The sequence below is a fragment of the Triturus cristatus genome, chromosome 2_1 (assembly GCF_964204655.1).
Source record: "Triturus cristatus chromosome 2_1, aTriCri1.1, whole genome shotgun sequence".
Taxonomy (NCBI): Eukaryota; Metazoa; Chordata; class Amphibia; order Caudata; family Salamandridae; genus Triturus; species Triturus cristatus.
The window spans coordinates 1,050,144,583-1,050,161,408 of NC_140581.1; the positions used below are offsets into that span (position 1 = coordinate 1,050,144,583).

General features: G+C 40.7%; 1 protein-coding gene across 1 annotated transcript in view; it reads right to left on the reverse strand.

Annotated features, from left to right (window-relative positions):
* Window positions 1-5,518: 5,518 nt before the first annotated feature.
* ELOVL6 (ELOVL fatty acid elongase 6) overlaps window positions 5,519-16,826 on the reverse strand; it is a 171,113-nt gene continuing 159,805 nt past the window's right edge. The window contains exon 4 of the mRNA XM_085635680.1: window positions 5,519-8,933. Within this exon, the coding sequence (XP_085491806.1) occupies window positions 8,509-8,933 (425 nt within the window). The 3' untranslated portion in view covers window positions 5,519-8,508. The remainder of the gene's footprint in view (window positions 8,934-16,826) is intronic.

Genomic DNA, 16,826 nt, shown 5'->3' on the forward strand with positions numbered 1-16,826 from the left:
AGAAAAAAGAAGCTTCTTTCTGGAATGCTTGCGTCTTTGTGTGTACACTCAAAGAGAGTTGTCATATATCTTAGCGTTTTCCAAACTTTAATGCAGCGGTGGCAATGTTTAAGAGAGGTTAAAAGTGCATTTGTTTGCTGGTAACGTTTGTACAGTTTGATTACCCTTCATGCATTTTGGCAGATGAGACAAAACTAGTAGCACACCAAAAGAAGCCATTTCAGTGGAAAGTGAGACTTACCAAAAGAACAGTCTTAACCACCAGCTTTGTAACATATATGACAGACTAGTAGTTACTACTCTATAGTTCTAGTTGCATCACTCCTCAGTGAATAACTTTAAAAAAACCTTTAATAACTTTTGTGGCTCTGATTGACAAAACTGCTCTAAGGCCCTGTTTATGATGTCGAGCAGACGCACCATATCCGTCTGTAACTGCCCGACAATAGGTCTGCAGTTCTGACCACCTAATTTGGACGGGCAGCTGGAAACATCCATTCGGGCAGAATAGGCCCACAGCACATGCTTCCATTGTAGAATGGATGTTTGTAACATCCCTGCACCATGTGGCAAGCCTCACGGTGCAGGTATGTTTAGGGGGGCACCAGGGCCCATTGCCGAGAGCCAGGGGGAAGGGGACCCTGCTAGGGGCCTCCAAAGACACTTTCCGACAGCCTTTCCATGTCAGAAAGGCCAACATGGAATGGCTCTCGGAAAGTGGCATTATAATCCTGATGGCAGAGCCGATTCTTTCTCTGTCGTCATCAGGGGATTATGGTGGCTTCCCACGCTCCGAAAAGCTTCATGAGCCTGTTGGAACCGTGTCGGAATTCCTTTGCTGGTTTCATTCCCACCGCCGTCATCCTAATACGGCAGCCGAAATTAAACCTACGATGTTGGGCGGAAAGCCTCCAACCCCTGTTCAGAGACTTTCTACCCAACATCGTACTTGGGCCCAATATTTTTAAACGCGTGCGATAAAAGTTATTGTCTCAAATGTGTTAATCACAATGAGGATTTCAATATGGAAAATTTATATTCTTGCAGCAAACTCTGCTGGCTGGTTTTATGTGAAAATTGGGTGATGAGAAGCATTCTGGTCTAACTTATGACCATTTTTGGTTTCATGAAAATCCATTGGTCTGGTATTTGTAACCGAAAAAAAAACAAAAACAACAGGAGCAAAAGGAGGTGAAAAATGAAGCCAAATGCACACAGCAACATTTTTTCCTTGATCAATTATGAATGTGGGAATGCTTGGAGGATCTAGTTACCTCTGCTACTAAAATGATTTCGTTGCAGCAGCAACTATGTGAGGCACTGAAGCCTGCATAGTAGAAAAAAAACGAGGCAAGACATAATACATCAAGGAGTGCATGTCTGGATTTCACAGAGATATGAAAAAGTTACTTTTGTTTTTTAAAAGTGATTTAGCATATTCAACAGTGGATTTGAACGTCCCTCAAACAGCCTTTTTAAGCTTGTTTTGAGGGTATAAAAATGTCTATGAGTAGAAAACATTGGGGGTGCGTGGACTGGGTAGCGACTGCAGCTGGTATGTGTAGAAAGACCATACAATGCCTGCCTTAGGCCTACAGCTCATAGCACATGGCAAAAGGGCACATACAGCTTTTTGGGGGGATAGAATGTAGGCAGTAGACCAGGTCCTGTACCCAGAACCCTATGTGCATTGCTGAAAGCCATGCACAGCTCTTTCAGTAGGTTGGGCCCTATACACTGAGAGCCCACAGTTGCAGTGTCTGGGACAGAGGCTGGGCATAGGGTCTGGCCACAGCTGTTTAGTGAGAGGGGGCTAGGCGTAGGCTATAATGATCGTGGCAAAGGCCATGCACCTCTGGTTGGTGTATGGGGTTTTAGTTTATTGTATCATAAAAGAAACACTGATAAAACTTTGCTAAAGATAAGTAATCGAAGCTAAGTAATGGTAATTTGTTGCTCTATACAAATAAACATTTGTTCAAAAAAATGTCAGCAATAACCTTTAAAAACAAATTTTGAGTCATAATATGGTTACAATGCAAGTCCTAAATACTAATGAAATTACTCCGTTGTGGTTATCAACTAAACCATAACTCATGCCCTGCTCATGACCACAGATATTTCATCATTGATGACTTTCCAAATGACATCGAATGACAGGGACAACAGTGTGTACATCTCAAATGGTGACATAGTTCATCTTAATGAAATGACCGGTAAGATCCCATATGACATCCGCAGTGACCTCCGCTCTTTTCCACTGTGTAAAGCAATATGCTGCTGGCAATAGGTTCTATGGTCTCGCAAATATGGGTGATACAGACAAAACAAAGAACTAAGGCAGTGTGCAGTGATCAAAAGTATAGCAAAAAGAACGGAAAAGGTTCATGCAAAAAATTGATACATGCTTCTGTCTCAAAATATTCATAGTTTGTTCATGTTAGCATTGAAAGGAAGCAATGCACCCCATACAAAATATGTCGATAAAAAATGTCTTTGGAAGAGAAGATGTGTTTAAGAACGAATTCTTCAAATTAAAGACCATCCAGTGTCCCACTGAATGTTTTTACATCACTGCTAACTAAATAAAAAGTCTTACAATAATCTGGGCTGGTTCTTTGGTGTGCTGTCTACAGTTTCCAATACATCTGGCTGTTTTAATCTCCTAGTTCATCTCAACAGCAAAGTATTGAGTTGTAACTGGTCTTCCACAGTTCTGTGGCATCCATAGTAGCACACTCCGACTACTGCACCTTCTGCAGAGTCAACAGGAGGAAATTTCCACATGGACAAGCAGGAGAATTATACAGTTGTTTATACAGATCTAGTGGTTTTGCACACACAATACCTAACCGTGAAGGTTTCTGCATTTTCTTGTGAGAGGAAGAAAAAGCTATAGGGACAAAGAGACTTTTCTGGCAGGACTTTAATCCCGTTTCTCCCTGAGGATCATCAGGAGGCTAGTGCCACTAGCCTTGGAGACAGTATTGGGTTCAGAGATTCAACTCAAACGCTGGAGCTCAGGCAGCTAGGACTTGTTCAGTGCAGCAGACAAATAGATTCCTTTTAGCTGCATTTGTTTTATGCCATGTTATCCTGGTTATAGATCAAGCAAAATATTCTGAAGGGTACACCTAGTAAAAAATGTTGATGACCCGGTCATCTCCCAAATTTTACATCAGTGTGAACCAATTCCTTCTTCATGGCTATGCATTATGGCAAAAGTCCCACAGTCCGATGAAATACAAACTACAATATGGAACTTAATTTGTTCATCTTTGTTAGAGCAGTCTCTGCCTCCTAACGCTGGGTTTGGCCCATCAAGATCAGCCTCTAAATTACAGTCGAAATCTCTGTCCCTTTTTTAACACACAACCTTGGTCTTCTTCTGAATTTGGTTCCAGTGTTCTGTGCTTGCTCCACACACTGGGAGAAAAAAGCAGCTGGAATTGTTATTCGGGGGCATATATCACACAGGAAGGCTTGGGGTGAATATTTTCCATCCTTCTCACCATTATGTATTTTTTTTTTGTAAAGAGTTTTATATAGCGCGAACTAGACCTGAGACATCGGGTATCAATCAGAGTGCTTTACATGAGCACCAGTTTCGTTACAGACGGACACATTCATTTTTGTTAGGCACAGGAAGATTACGAGATTTGCCCAGAATCACAGGATGTTGAGCGTTGTTGCCGAGACTCGAACCTGGTTCCCCAGCTTCGAGGTCGACAGCTCTAACCGCAAGGCTACATCCTCTCCCCTACATCCTCTTTGGTTCTTTCATTTTTCTAGTGAGCTGGTGGCTCTAGCTGAGCACATGTGCAAAGTAGGTATTAAGTGTTAGAGGACAAACAAAGGATGTTGCTATCTTGTGTCTGAGCAAAAGGATTATATTTCATATTCCCAAAGGAGTAATAGGCTTAAAAATCTAACCTCAAAAATGCTATTTTTTTAGTACATATGGGTTACAAATGTTGACAGCGCTATCATTGTCACTAGTTAAAGAATTACATTTCAATCCATGTTATTACATTGGAAATATGCTTGCAGAACACATGAACTTCCAAAGGCACGCTTTGGTGTAAGTGCAGGTTAGAATAATATTTCATTCTCTCTGATGCCTGATATCTACACTTTGCTCACCTGTTCTAGAACACAAACATAAGATATCTTTCAGAGTGAATGCTATGAAAATGTATAGTAAACATGGGTGTCAACTTAAAAGAGCACATGTGGCTGAGACTTGGTTATCAGACCTTCCATCGTTGCAGAAATCAAAGATACCTAATGTCTAGAAAAGTGTAATTGGGGGATTGCAGAAAATGAATGGATAGACTTCCTACACAGGTATGTGGGTGTTATTGTATTTTAAAAAAGCAACTGGCAAATTAAAAACTAAGTTAAATATGGGGGGATCCGAGAACATGTATATGAGATAAAATACCGAAACAGATAATATGGGAGTACACTAAAAAGTTGGACTGAGAGTCTGTCTTACAAATGGCACATAAAATCAAAACAATAGCTCAATAATCGGAATAGCAGTTTGGAATGTTGCAACCAGCAGTGCCTTCATCTTTATGAATTTCAGACAATCTACATGTCGACTTCAAAATGTCAAGATTTTCCATGTGCTACAGCAAATAATATACCCTACCACAGACTTATGCAGCATAGTTAAAAAGGCTTATGAAGTCGGTTGTTCTAGAATCAAACCACTTGCTTGCAGCCATTGAAAATCACAGCACTTTCAGACATAAACTGTAACAAAAATGTATTGTAACTATGGAGGTGAGGTGGGGAATAGGGAACAATAGTTATTGGGTGCATGAGAACCACGTTTGATTGGGAGTGTAGAAGGCAGTGAGTTAAATGACCACTGGTCTCAAAAGAGCAGGAAAAAGTATGCCCTTTCCTGTTTTTTTTATTTTTTACTGTCCTATTTTCTCTAAACAGGGAAGACTAGTCCCATCTCGATAGAAGGATAGATTAAATTATGACCTTCAATGAGAGCATGATGTACAATTGTAAAATAAAAGTTGTGCTTTAACCACAAAAGGAGAAACTAAACTGTGACAATCGTTCTAAAAGTGGTGTAACTATCTAACAGTACAAATTAAAAATAATAAAAATTAGGTGATCTTAGTATGCTAAAGTTTTGATTGGCTGCTGTTTTTTGAAGTCAACAATTCTTTGTAAAAAGTACAATATTTTGCTTACTATTTTTCAATACTATTTTACATTTTTTTAATCATGTCTACTTCAGAAATGCACTTTGTCTCTCCCCTTCCGAGCTTCATGTAAAAGACCATGCAGGAGTAATTTTCCATATATGAAAATGCAATATCAATAACATTTGTTTTGATCTTACAAAAAATAAAAGTGACAGGGAGAATGTTCAATGAAGTCAAACAGTGAAGATGTTTGTATTTGGTTCAAATGAGAATGTGTAGTTCTTTCACAGTAAAACATGACCTTTACAACAAGAACATGAAAAAAACCACAACACAGACATTGATTACCTTCCTATGATGCCATTTTTAATTTGATTATCACATTTTTGCCAATAAATTCTAAAAAACACATATGTGTTTCTACTTTTTTTTTTAAAGGTTTCTTAAATTTGATTCTAAAAAAATATGCAAGGAGCTTAGAGAAGCCTAGTGTGAGCATAAGTAGTCTAGTAGGATGTCAGGACATTGTGCAAGTAGATTCCTTGACTGAAGATTTCCAGGGCCATCAGTGAACATTTGTCGCCAGTGAAAGCCTGTGGGATGATTTCACGTAAAACAGAGAGAAAAAAGCCATACATTAGACATAGAGTGCACTTTCTCACTTCAAAATGGTTACAATGGTGTGATGGTTGAGGTGCTTTCAAAAACGTATTTTGCCCTTAGTTGATAAGAGCTTCCAATTTAAAAATAACATCTACACTATGATGTCAAATCATAATGACGAGAGCTCAAGTAGATGCCGTCTCAATTTTCCAGAGCTATTTTGATTCGCAATACTTTGTTGTTGTTCATTAGCACTTTTTTTTAATGGTCAATCCTTAGTGGAGACACAACAGGTGGGATTTGATCTGCAACAATAGTATCAACCTCGATACAGTAAAAGAACACTGTTTACCAATTTGATCTCAAAGAACTAACATTGTGATAGATTATTGTGTATATATAGTAAATTCTGCCTTATCGAATTCCAAACATCTAATCTCACATCCTGCAGTAAAATTGACATACATTCCGCAAATTAGTGTTGGAAAATATTGTTTCAACATTTCTTAGAGTGGACCTTTCATTTGCATCATTAATCACCAAGGCTTGTGCTAGGTTGACACTCCCTCCCATGCCACTAGGCAGTAAACCAATACACCAAAATAATATTTTCTCAATGAGTGCACATCCATTACAATATGAAAAAATGTGATATCTACAAGTGTGGCAAACATTCATTGATTCAAATTAACAAAGTATGTCTGGTACTTGAAGCCGGTAAGACAGCACTACAAACAATATGGCAACTTGTGACCGAAAAGCAAAATGGCAAAAAAAAAGTCCTTCAAGTTAAGAACTTTAAAGTTCAAAATTAAAAATGTCAATATATCTAACACCTTGCACAATGAAAGTATGAAAGAAAGACCTTGTTAAAGTTCTAATGGTCAGTCCCGGCACTGGAAGGTGCGGAGGACCGTTTTCTTAAAAATTGAAAGTTAGAAGCCCTTTAGTAAATACAACCCTTGCAGCATCATGTACCATGTAGTGTTCAAATGTAAGATCAAAGGCTCCACTGTACGGAAGATACCCCGCTCTGTAATTCCACTGGTACCAGTGACATGCTTTTGCAGGGTGGTAATTCATTATATGGATTTGAAAAGCAAGATCCAGAATGTGATAATTCACTGGACTTTCTTGAGACCTGCCTGTTGAACTGAAGTTGTGTATATAAATGCTATGTATGCCTGCATCCTTGTGTGTTATTGGCGCAAGCTAGCAGCCTCTAGTCCTCTTCTTAAATATATTAATCTAACTGATACAATTGAAAAGACTACAGTAACACATTTAACATCAAGTTACAATAAGAGCATCTTTGAAATTCTAGGAACCGTTACACAATTTATTTGGCTTTTAAGGACTGACATATGACGGACAACGCGGCCTACACTCCACTTCATGATATGGCTCAAAAAACGACAAATATTCGGCAAGCCTGACTTGCACCGTTGCTTAATCCATTTTAATTCTTCCTGAAGGGGTGTCCCTAAAAGTCATCAAACGGAGGCTACAAGCTACAGACATATGCATGGAAGGTTAGCCTTCAAGGGAGCTAGACTTCAAGTGTGACAAAAACCTTTGCGTCTTAATTTTTTGTTTTTACAAGTCGGATAACTTGTTGTTAAAGTGTATTCTCTCTTTCCACACAAACTAGAAGAGGGCACTTAAAACATCTCTGCACTGCTTGTGAAGCTAATGCAGAAGCACAGTGTTGTCAAAAGTTGCGCGCCGCCCTGCAAGATGATAGAAAGGGAACAAGCCTGTTAGAAATTCACAAAAATATAAAACATTTTCGACACAGCTGACAACTGAAACTACTTCAGATTAATTTGAGCAATGTTTTGAAAAAAAAATCTTCATTTTTTTGTTGAGAATTAGAATTCGACTACAGATTGGCTTGACACTTTTTAGATTACTATGCATGTTTTCCCTGTTTTCTTTCCTATCCCTCTTCTATTATGTGGCATATTGCGCAGTGCAGATGGAATTAACCCTTTCTACTCCTTTTATATTTCGACAGTCTATGCCGAAATGTGCTTTACAAAGGATGTGTCAGATATGTATCTCATTACAAGTCTTGTATAAATACTGTTCCGATACACTTGGCCACAGTCACCTCTATACCAAATAGCACAAGTATCCCTACCCATTTCTTGTAGATATCTGGAACATTTAAGATTTCGCTTTATCTCCATAGCGTTCATTAAAACACATCCTATGCGGACATTGGTCCCCTTTACCTATCGCCTTAAGAGACTCCTTTCACTTTGAGGACTGGTTTTTAATACTCCTGGTCTATTCAACCAGCTTTTTCGATGTAATGTTTCATTTTTCTGCAAAACCATTTTTTTTTAATTAATGTCTCTTTAGTTGTTGAGAAAGAGGATATCAAGTTAAATACAAATTTCATACAAATTGTTATTTTTATATATTTAGTACTTTTTGTTTATTTTTTCATTTGTGCCTTGCCAGGCACTAGAAGTAAGGGGCATCTGATGACTGCTCAGTTACTTTGGTTGTTAAACTTTGTGATCCATCTCCAGTGAAAGAGTGGCATCTCACTGGGTTAAGCCGAACCTCGGTGTCTCTAGTCTGGCAAGTCCCAACAGTCTTTGATGCATCAGATATGTTTTCATTGTGCCTATGATTTAGTTTATTTCAGTTTTCATCTGCGTGTTTCTCATGTTTTTGTTACTTAATGACCCTGAGCTATGGCTTTTTTCTTGTCCTGCCACTAGTCGACCTTGGCTGCTTTCATTGTTTTGTTGAGATAGGCTTCGAAGAAGAACTGGCAGAAGAGCAAAAGGTAGGTGATGTACATGATGGAGGACCAGACGATGTTTTGCACGTGGGATGGGCACTGGCCCTGTTGCATCCATGAGAAGACCAGATAGTTGACTACGCATCCTATCAACATCTGAGCGATCTGCGTCAATGTGATAAACATGGCAAATTTGCGTGAGACTCGGAAGCCAGCAGCTCGCAAAGCATAGTAAGAGTACATGACAGCATGCACGCCATAGTTCATGGTCATGAACCAGCCTCCTCCTGCAACCATGTCCTTGTAAGAGTACCAAGAGTAAAGCAAAACAGTAATGTGGTGATACCAATGCAGGAAGATGAGCTTCTGTTTTCTAAGAATAATAAAAATTGTATCACCTAGAAGAAAGAAAAACATATATAATCTTAAACTTAGATAAGCACAACAGGTATTTTTGAAACTGCATTTAAATACTTTATTTTAATAGCTACACATTTCAAATCACAACTGTGAATAAGGTTTGCTTTTGTCACAGCATAAGCGACACAAAATTATCAAAAGATTCAGCTATCTGAGGCATCACCAGTCAGCTGAAAAAAATCTTACATTGAGGAAGTAATGAGATACTGAAAACTCAATTTAATTTCAAATAAATGCAATTATATTCTTAGCGCATCAGTCAGCATTAGCAACAACAGATCTGGAGAAACAAAAAGGCAGGGAAAAGAAAGGCATATTTCTTTCTTAACATGCAATGGTAGGTCATACACTAATGGCAGCCACACACACAAGACAACAGATGCATCGGAGTCTCTTACTGGCTTAGATTGAACATTTTGAATACATTCCCTTTTTTCTCTCAGTAAATGTGCAGGAAAAAAACGTAACTATCCAAGATCCACAACTATATTTATTTGTGATACATCAGGATGCTATGAGTAAAAATGTAGAACTGTGGTCTATGGAGGCGAAAGACATTGTTGAGTGGAGACAGGTATCAGGTGCAGTTATCATGCAACAATGAGCCTTACTATGATGGCGGTTGTACGAGCATCCGACCGCCATCATTGCAGAATGGATATCGACCGACATGTAGCTGGTGGTTCCACCTACCAAATTATGCATGCATTTTCTATTTTGGCTTGAGCATCGGCCCGGAAAAGGGCCGCAGCACAAGTCCCAATAGAAATAAGTCTGTTTGAAACATCCATGCACTATGTGCCAAGCACTATGAGGAACATGGCACAGGTATCCAAGGGTGTTTGTGGGGCACCACATTTGCCCCCCCCACTCAACAAGCACCATAGCGGATGCCAACAGGGGACAGAGCCCTGCTAGGGGCCCCCAAAGTCCCTTTCCGTCTGCCTGTACATGGCAGTCAGACTCTTTTTCCTAGTTTTGTATTGCTGGCTTTAGGGCCCTGTTCACTATTACACTGTGTCACAGCATGTGTGCTTTCCATCTAAAACATGTAGTGTAAATTGGGTTCACTTAATTGGCAGATTTTCTTTTTCACATGGACGTCATTTAGGGCTCCCAGCTGCGACCCCTGGCGTGCCATTTGCGACCCCTGGCCTCCTGGATCTCAATGGCAGTGCTGGCGACAGATGCAAACAGCTCAGATGAGCCAGTTTCCTTTCTGTTGATACACTCTATCTGGGAATTATTAGTTCATTGCAAAGTGTATCGCACTTCAGAATGCACTTATTTTGTTGGGTAATAAAAAAACATTCCTTAGTGCATGTGATGCACAGTAATGAATTAAAATATTAATTTGCTGGTGGCATAACAAACACCTTAATGTCTGCCTGCCTTAACTTGCACACACTGTAAGTCATGTCTCTGATATAATGCTTGGAGGGTCCCTAACTAATCGTTCTCCAGACCCCAGTGCCTTCTGCTAAATGTACATTTTTCAGTTACATGGCCAGTTAGTAACAACATTCCTTGTTTGAAGGCCTGGTTCATACTGAAGTCCATTGCAAAACATCAGCAAGCATTGATAAGTCCAATAGTTATAGCTTTGACTGTTAATCTTTTGCCTTTGTTAGTGTTCTTCTGAAATGTTTTTTTTAAATGTTATCACAAAAACAATTCAAAAAGGCTGACTAAGGAGGCACATGTGTACGGACAGGTGTAAATTTCAATTGAATTTTCTAATACAATTTCACAAAAACCATTGAATGAACAGGCGTAAATTTCAATTTTATTTTCTAATAAAGTTTTTTAAAAACCATTGAATTGGCCACCTAACCGTGTACAGGTGCCATTCTTAGTGGGTTTTTTATTACATTGTACAGGAATCATTTTGAAAGAAAGCAAAAGAAATATGTATATTAAGCAGAAGGCACTATGTTATTGAAAACGTTCAGCCAGGGGGCCAAACTCCCGACACAATGTAGCAGTACCTGGTATTAAAATGCTACCATGCCAGTCCTGCCCCTTGTCCTGGGCAGACATTGAGGCTTTGTGATGCCACTTTCTGTAATGTCATTCTTCTGCTGCCCTTGACTTTCTGGTAAATCGACATCCATGCACTTAGGCAAATGGAGAGTTGACGTAGAGAAGTTAAATGTCATAGATGGGCTACAGTGTGCTTTTACCACACCTGACTACAAGTCCAAAGTTTACGGCTTCACTGAGCACCAATGTGTTCTGGCCTGTCTGCAATTTAAAGGTACTGCAGTGTCACATGGCAGGGAAACGCGCTTGGCCATGTCGGAAAACCTACTTTTATATATTGGCTAAGTCACCTGTAAAGTGTGCCTAGTAAAACTACAGAGTAGGCCTCTTCATATATAAAAGTGGGACATACTAGATACCAAGGGCATGACCCCTCAGTAAACAATTGAAAAAAATCTGTTTTTCACTGTGTTTTTTAACTAAATTTTCCACGAGCAGTCCAATTTATGAATAAAAGCCTTTATTATGCATATTCACTTGGGACAATGTTAGATCAACGTTATTTTCCATTTGTCGTTAAATATCTAGTCCAATGTTGAAAGTAGATTTTTGACAGATTTAGTGGACATGTTGCTTTAGGAGCATATACTTTGTGCTGCCCGAGAGCCAACGGATTTAGAACTGTTTTGCCCAGTAGCCATTTACAAAGCCCAAATACAAATCCCAGACTGGCTGTTAACGTGTCGTCTCCTGGCAGATATTGGACTCCCCTTGGAGAACATGTTATGTTAATTTGTTACACGCACGAATGACCCCGGCAGGGGTATCTCGGCACAAATGCCAGGATAACAAGCAGAAATTGACACAGTTAGAATAGCTTAGTCTCAAGTAATTTTCTGAATTGGAGATGATCCTTGCAAATTCGCATTTGAAGACGTAGCTCATTCCAATAAAAAGGGGATAAGAAAGGAAACTACCTGCCCCCTGACCGGGACTTTCTGACCATAGGAGCCGTGAGCAGAGCTTTGTCGCAAGATCTCAAAAGTCTTGAGGGGGAGTAGCGAGTAAGCTTTGAAGATAGATGTGCAGGCCCTTTACCAAATTGAGCTTTGGGAGTTAAGCAGCAGATTTTAAAGATAGGTTGGACTGATGTTAGCAGTGGCCACTTAGCAGTGATTAGCCAAGTAGAAGAGGAGCAGGAACAGCTGCAACACAAAGGGCAGCTTTCACTGCTGCTCCTTTTGAAGTGTCGACCTTACATGGGATCTCAGGAACTGAGACCATTCTTGGACAGGGCCTCCCTACACTTTGTCTGTGCTCCCAGCAAGAGGGAAAATCAGTTCCCTTAATGACAGCTGGAATGAAGCCTCATCTCCATCTTGGAGTGGCTAGAAGGAGGGAAAAGAGACCCGTAGGTGGAAGAAAGCAAAGGACATTTTTGATGGGACTCTGGGCAGGTTTGCAATAAACTATGAAAAAAGTGCTGTAGAAGGAGATTGAGTTTTTGTAAAAAAAAAAACTGCCAGGATTAGATACAATGAAATCTCTAGCCCGTGACTACTCCCCGGGATGAGACTAGTTTTTAGCCACCATCTCCTCAGCACCTCCGTGGGCCAAGAAATGAACATCTCTAAAAAAAGACTCTGCCTGACTACTTGAAGGAAGAAGATCTATTGGACTCCTGGTGGCACCCACGGTCTGCAACTACTTTCTAATGGTCAAGTGGTTGGCCTCCCGTTGCTCCTATAGGGATACAAAAGGCTCAATGGTTTCATGATTTGAAGACCCAGATGACCAGTTTGGATTAGACCCTCAGAGTGCCTTGGCTAGAGAGAGACCCGCTGCCTAAAAGTCTGCGTTGAAGACATTTATGGAGTTATCTGGGACTTTTTTTCACCTTCGGATCATGATGAAGATTCCCAATAGAGTTTGCACAGTCAGCGGCCAAGATATCCAGGTTTGTTTGTCTCAGAGCTATTAGTCATGAAGAAAAAGGGTTCACCAGCAACTTGCAGTGAAAGTATCCATGTTTGTAAAGCCCGGTCTGGCTATCGCTTCCAACTCTGTCCTGTTGGAGGACTTTGAGAACCAAAAAAGTGACTGACTTGTTAAGGGATTGGCAGATAGTTCGCCATCATACCAGTTGGCAGGGGTCATATTCTCTGCTATCATGTAATATTTGAAGATGCTGGGAGAAAACACCCAAAGTGGGAGTATGTGTGTGAAAATCAAAACTAATGGTCCTGACACCAAAAGATTTATCACCTGGCATGTGTGGGATAAAGAACTGTGTGGCCAACAGTGTGTGTTTTCACACCAGTAGCGTAACAACAGCCGAGACTACGCTCTCTGAAAAATGGCAGTTCGCCTGACTAAATAGAGTGGGTGGTGGGTTTTATGGCACATTAGAACCCTGTTCATCAAACTGTGAATAAGGTCCCGGGCCTGAAGGGAAAGATTGGTCCAGAGCGAGATGGAAAATCTACCCCAGCAGTGAAGCAACCTCTGCACCAAACAAATCCTGCTTTGTCACAATGCAGATTTTGGCAGCAAGACCGAAGGCTTCAGCAGTAGCTCCACAATGGTGAAGCCAACTTTGAGGGATCCTCATTTGTGTCGGCCTCCTGCCTTGTCCAGGTGAAGGACTCTAAGAACTAAAGGTCTCGAGGTAATAGCATTGACCAGTGTGACTCGTTTGGATTACCTGACTCATTCCATTGCAATCAGTCTGAAATCACACTTAGGCCATGGTCAACCTTGTACTGTGACTTTCAATTACAGCTTTGAGTTTTCTTGGTGCTTTTTGCCCTACAATTAAAAAACCCATATCTCCAGGGTCTCTTTATCTTCAGTTTCCTTTTTGCGATTTTGATCATTTTTCTGTCTTTTTACTCAATAAATGTTCTTTATCTTTGTAAATTGCTTCGGAATTTTATTTTGTATGGTCCTTACTTTAATGGCATTGATACTGCTTTAACTTAACATGCATTTCTCTGAGCAATCCCCTGCAGCTTCTGCTATTGTTACTTTTCACTGGTGATTTGCCGGCCCCTCAGTGCCGACTCAAGAGAGGTGTGATCAGTGCAGCCACACCTGGCGCTAAACAGGAGGGGGAGTTAGTGGGTGGCTGGGTTAGAGGAGAGTTTGGGAAGGGCTGTTCTATAAATAACTTATGGGCTTGAAAGCTACCTTTGCAGACTTCTTTGCGTGCCAGATAGTTTTCAGGAAACAAAAAAAATGGCAAGATAACTCTGGTGATTAATGTTCCTGCTGGAGAGAGATGATGCTTTGTCTATTGGCAGTCCTGACTCATTAAATAGTGCAGAGGATTAATATGTGTGCTGTAAAGAAAGTGAACCATGCAGATCACAGAACTATATTTTATGTGGAAAGCTCAGTGGGTTACAGCTTTTGTCACAGAGATCCTTCAGTAAGTTGCAATTCATAAGATACTATCCTAATATAGCACAATGGCCTGTGAACTGTTATCAAAGAGCTGCAAGCAAACTGCAAGGATTAGAGTTGGGTTCTTACGTTTTTTCCTTGTTTCTAGTTGTCCTAATGTTGCTAAAAATTGTCATTGTTGGTAGAAATACATTTCTATTTGTAAAGTCAAACCCAACCACTGTGGTATGTTTTTAAATCTAGAGTGTGTGCTACCAGACCAACCACTCTTAAAATGCACTGCCTACTAGTATTGATAACATGCCATTCCTACACCCTGTAATCCTCACTTCTTATGTTACATTTCCAATAGAGTATATACTGATTTACACACTGATGGTTCTGTCTCTGTATAAGGTGTGTGTGATGTAAAGTGCTTTGACATTTATATTGGAATGAGTAGCGCCATAAAACAAGTGAGAAGCATGGAAGAAAGTTACTATGGAGGGATGAGGGGCACTGTTGGAGAGTGGTAGTGAAGAAATCCGTGGAGAAGGAGGTCATTTGAAGGGGCAAAAAAATTGGCCACCAGTGCTAAACCCGGCCCTGCTGCTGCACCAAGGCCTTGTTATCAGGGTTTGAACAGAGATTCTCTTCTAAATGTGTTGTAACCAAACTAGAGTGGGTTTTCTAAGTTGGCAGGGACACGCTTCTCCGAAATTAATAACCTAGTTTCGAAATCCATATTTTCCCTAACCAGCTTCCACTTAGAGAACAGCTCAAAATTCAGGTGGTCCTAACTCTGAGGTAAAAACATAACCCTGTATTGTGTGAATGACCGATCAGTTGGAAGCTGCTACTTCAGTAGGAGGAAGAGTGAGTGAGACAGAGATTAAGAGAGAAAAAAAGAGAAAGGTAGGGATAGGGATGAAAAGGGAAGAAGAAGAGAGTGGCATAGATGAAGAGACAAAACCAGAGAGGTGAAGAGAGTGAGAAAGAAGAGAAAAAAAGTCATGAGGGGGGATACGAAAGTGAAGTGCAAGAAGAGATGAGAACCAGGAAGGAAGAAAGAAAGTATAGGGCGGCACAGAGAGAGTGAAAGAGAGTGACATACTGATACAGAGATGAAGAGAGAAAGAAAAAAGTTGGTCAGGGCATTGAAATGTGAAGATCAAAAGGGAAAGAGAAAGAGGCACTGAAAGAAAGTGACAGAGAGAGCAGCTGTCAATAGACAGAATAAAAAAACAAGGGAGGGAGAGAGAACAACCGCATGAGAGGTGAAAGTGAGAGGATGCAGAAAACACATTGTACAGAACAGAGTATAATCTTCATGAATGCTACTGTGCTAAAACCCATGGCCTGCACTAGAGAGCCAGGGCAGTCCAAGCCAATGCAGAGATTAAGGAGGATTAATTAATTAAGGGCTTAGCGAACGCTGACTGCGGCACATCAGTACTTTATTATAGATGAGTAACCTCTAAATGCCTCTCTCATTCACGGATCTTGTAGTCACACATGCTGTGACGCCCACACAGGCTTTAAGTAAGAGAGCAGTAGAACACACATGCTACTACAGTTACAAGCCATCCCACCACAGTGGTGTTCAATGTAAACGACACATTCAAGTGACATGCAGAGCACCGTATGCAGAGCCCCGTATGCCCTTCAGCTCTAAAGACTGACCCGATCTTTTATTTCCAATGGGTTATCACTGTGTATCTAGTTTCATCCACAGGTTGCATTAGCTCTCTGTGGACAAGCGTGTCCCCTTAAAGGACCTGTGCACGGCCCATAAAATCCTAGCCTCTGTCTAATTTGCTCCTTCCATACCTGCCATCGCGGGTCCTGCGTTCAGCTAACCTCAACTTGGCTTGCGTCCCACGTGTTAAAAGAGTAAGAGCAGGAGGCCGCGTTTCCCGCACCAAGGCACATGTTATGTTAATCAAGGATTTATAGAGCGCACAGCTACTCAACAGAGTGTCACCTGCTCTCTGGAACACACTCCCTCTGTCTATCAGGATCATCCAGAACCATTAACCTGGCTGTTCCGTCTCTACGCCCCTCTGGTCCTCACTTCTTGTCTTATTCAGCAGTCTTTTCTTGAGACTAGTACTGGGATGCCCCATTGCTAGGGTAGCCATGCGCTTTACAAATACTTTAACATAACATAACTTTGTGTGTGGGGTGGGGTGGGGGGTTTATCCGCAATGGGGTGTTTGCACCTGAATCGTTGACAAGCAGATAATGAAAATGATTTTTTAATTCGGAACGATATCCATCCAGCCAGGACTCGGGGGATACAAAGGAACCTCACATACCGCAAGCAGTCACTGCCGCAAACTTCCTGGAGGAGAAAGACTCACTGGCTCGCAAATAGGATTTAGTACATTGAATAAACCAATTTTGCGTTATCAAACCCGAATACAAAAGTGTTGTGTATATCAGGCCTCTAGACAGCAAGATAGACCAGGAATCGTCTGGAAAATGTGTGGACCCGCAGAGGT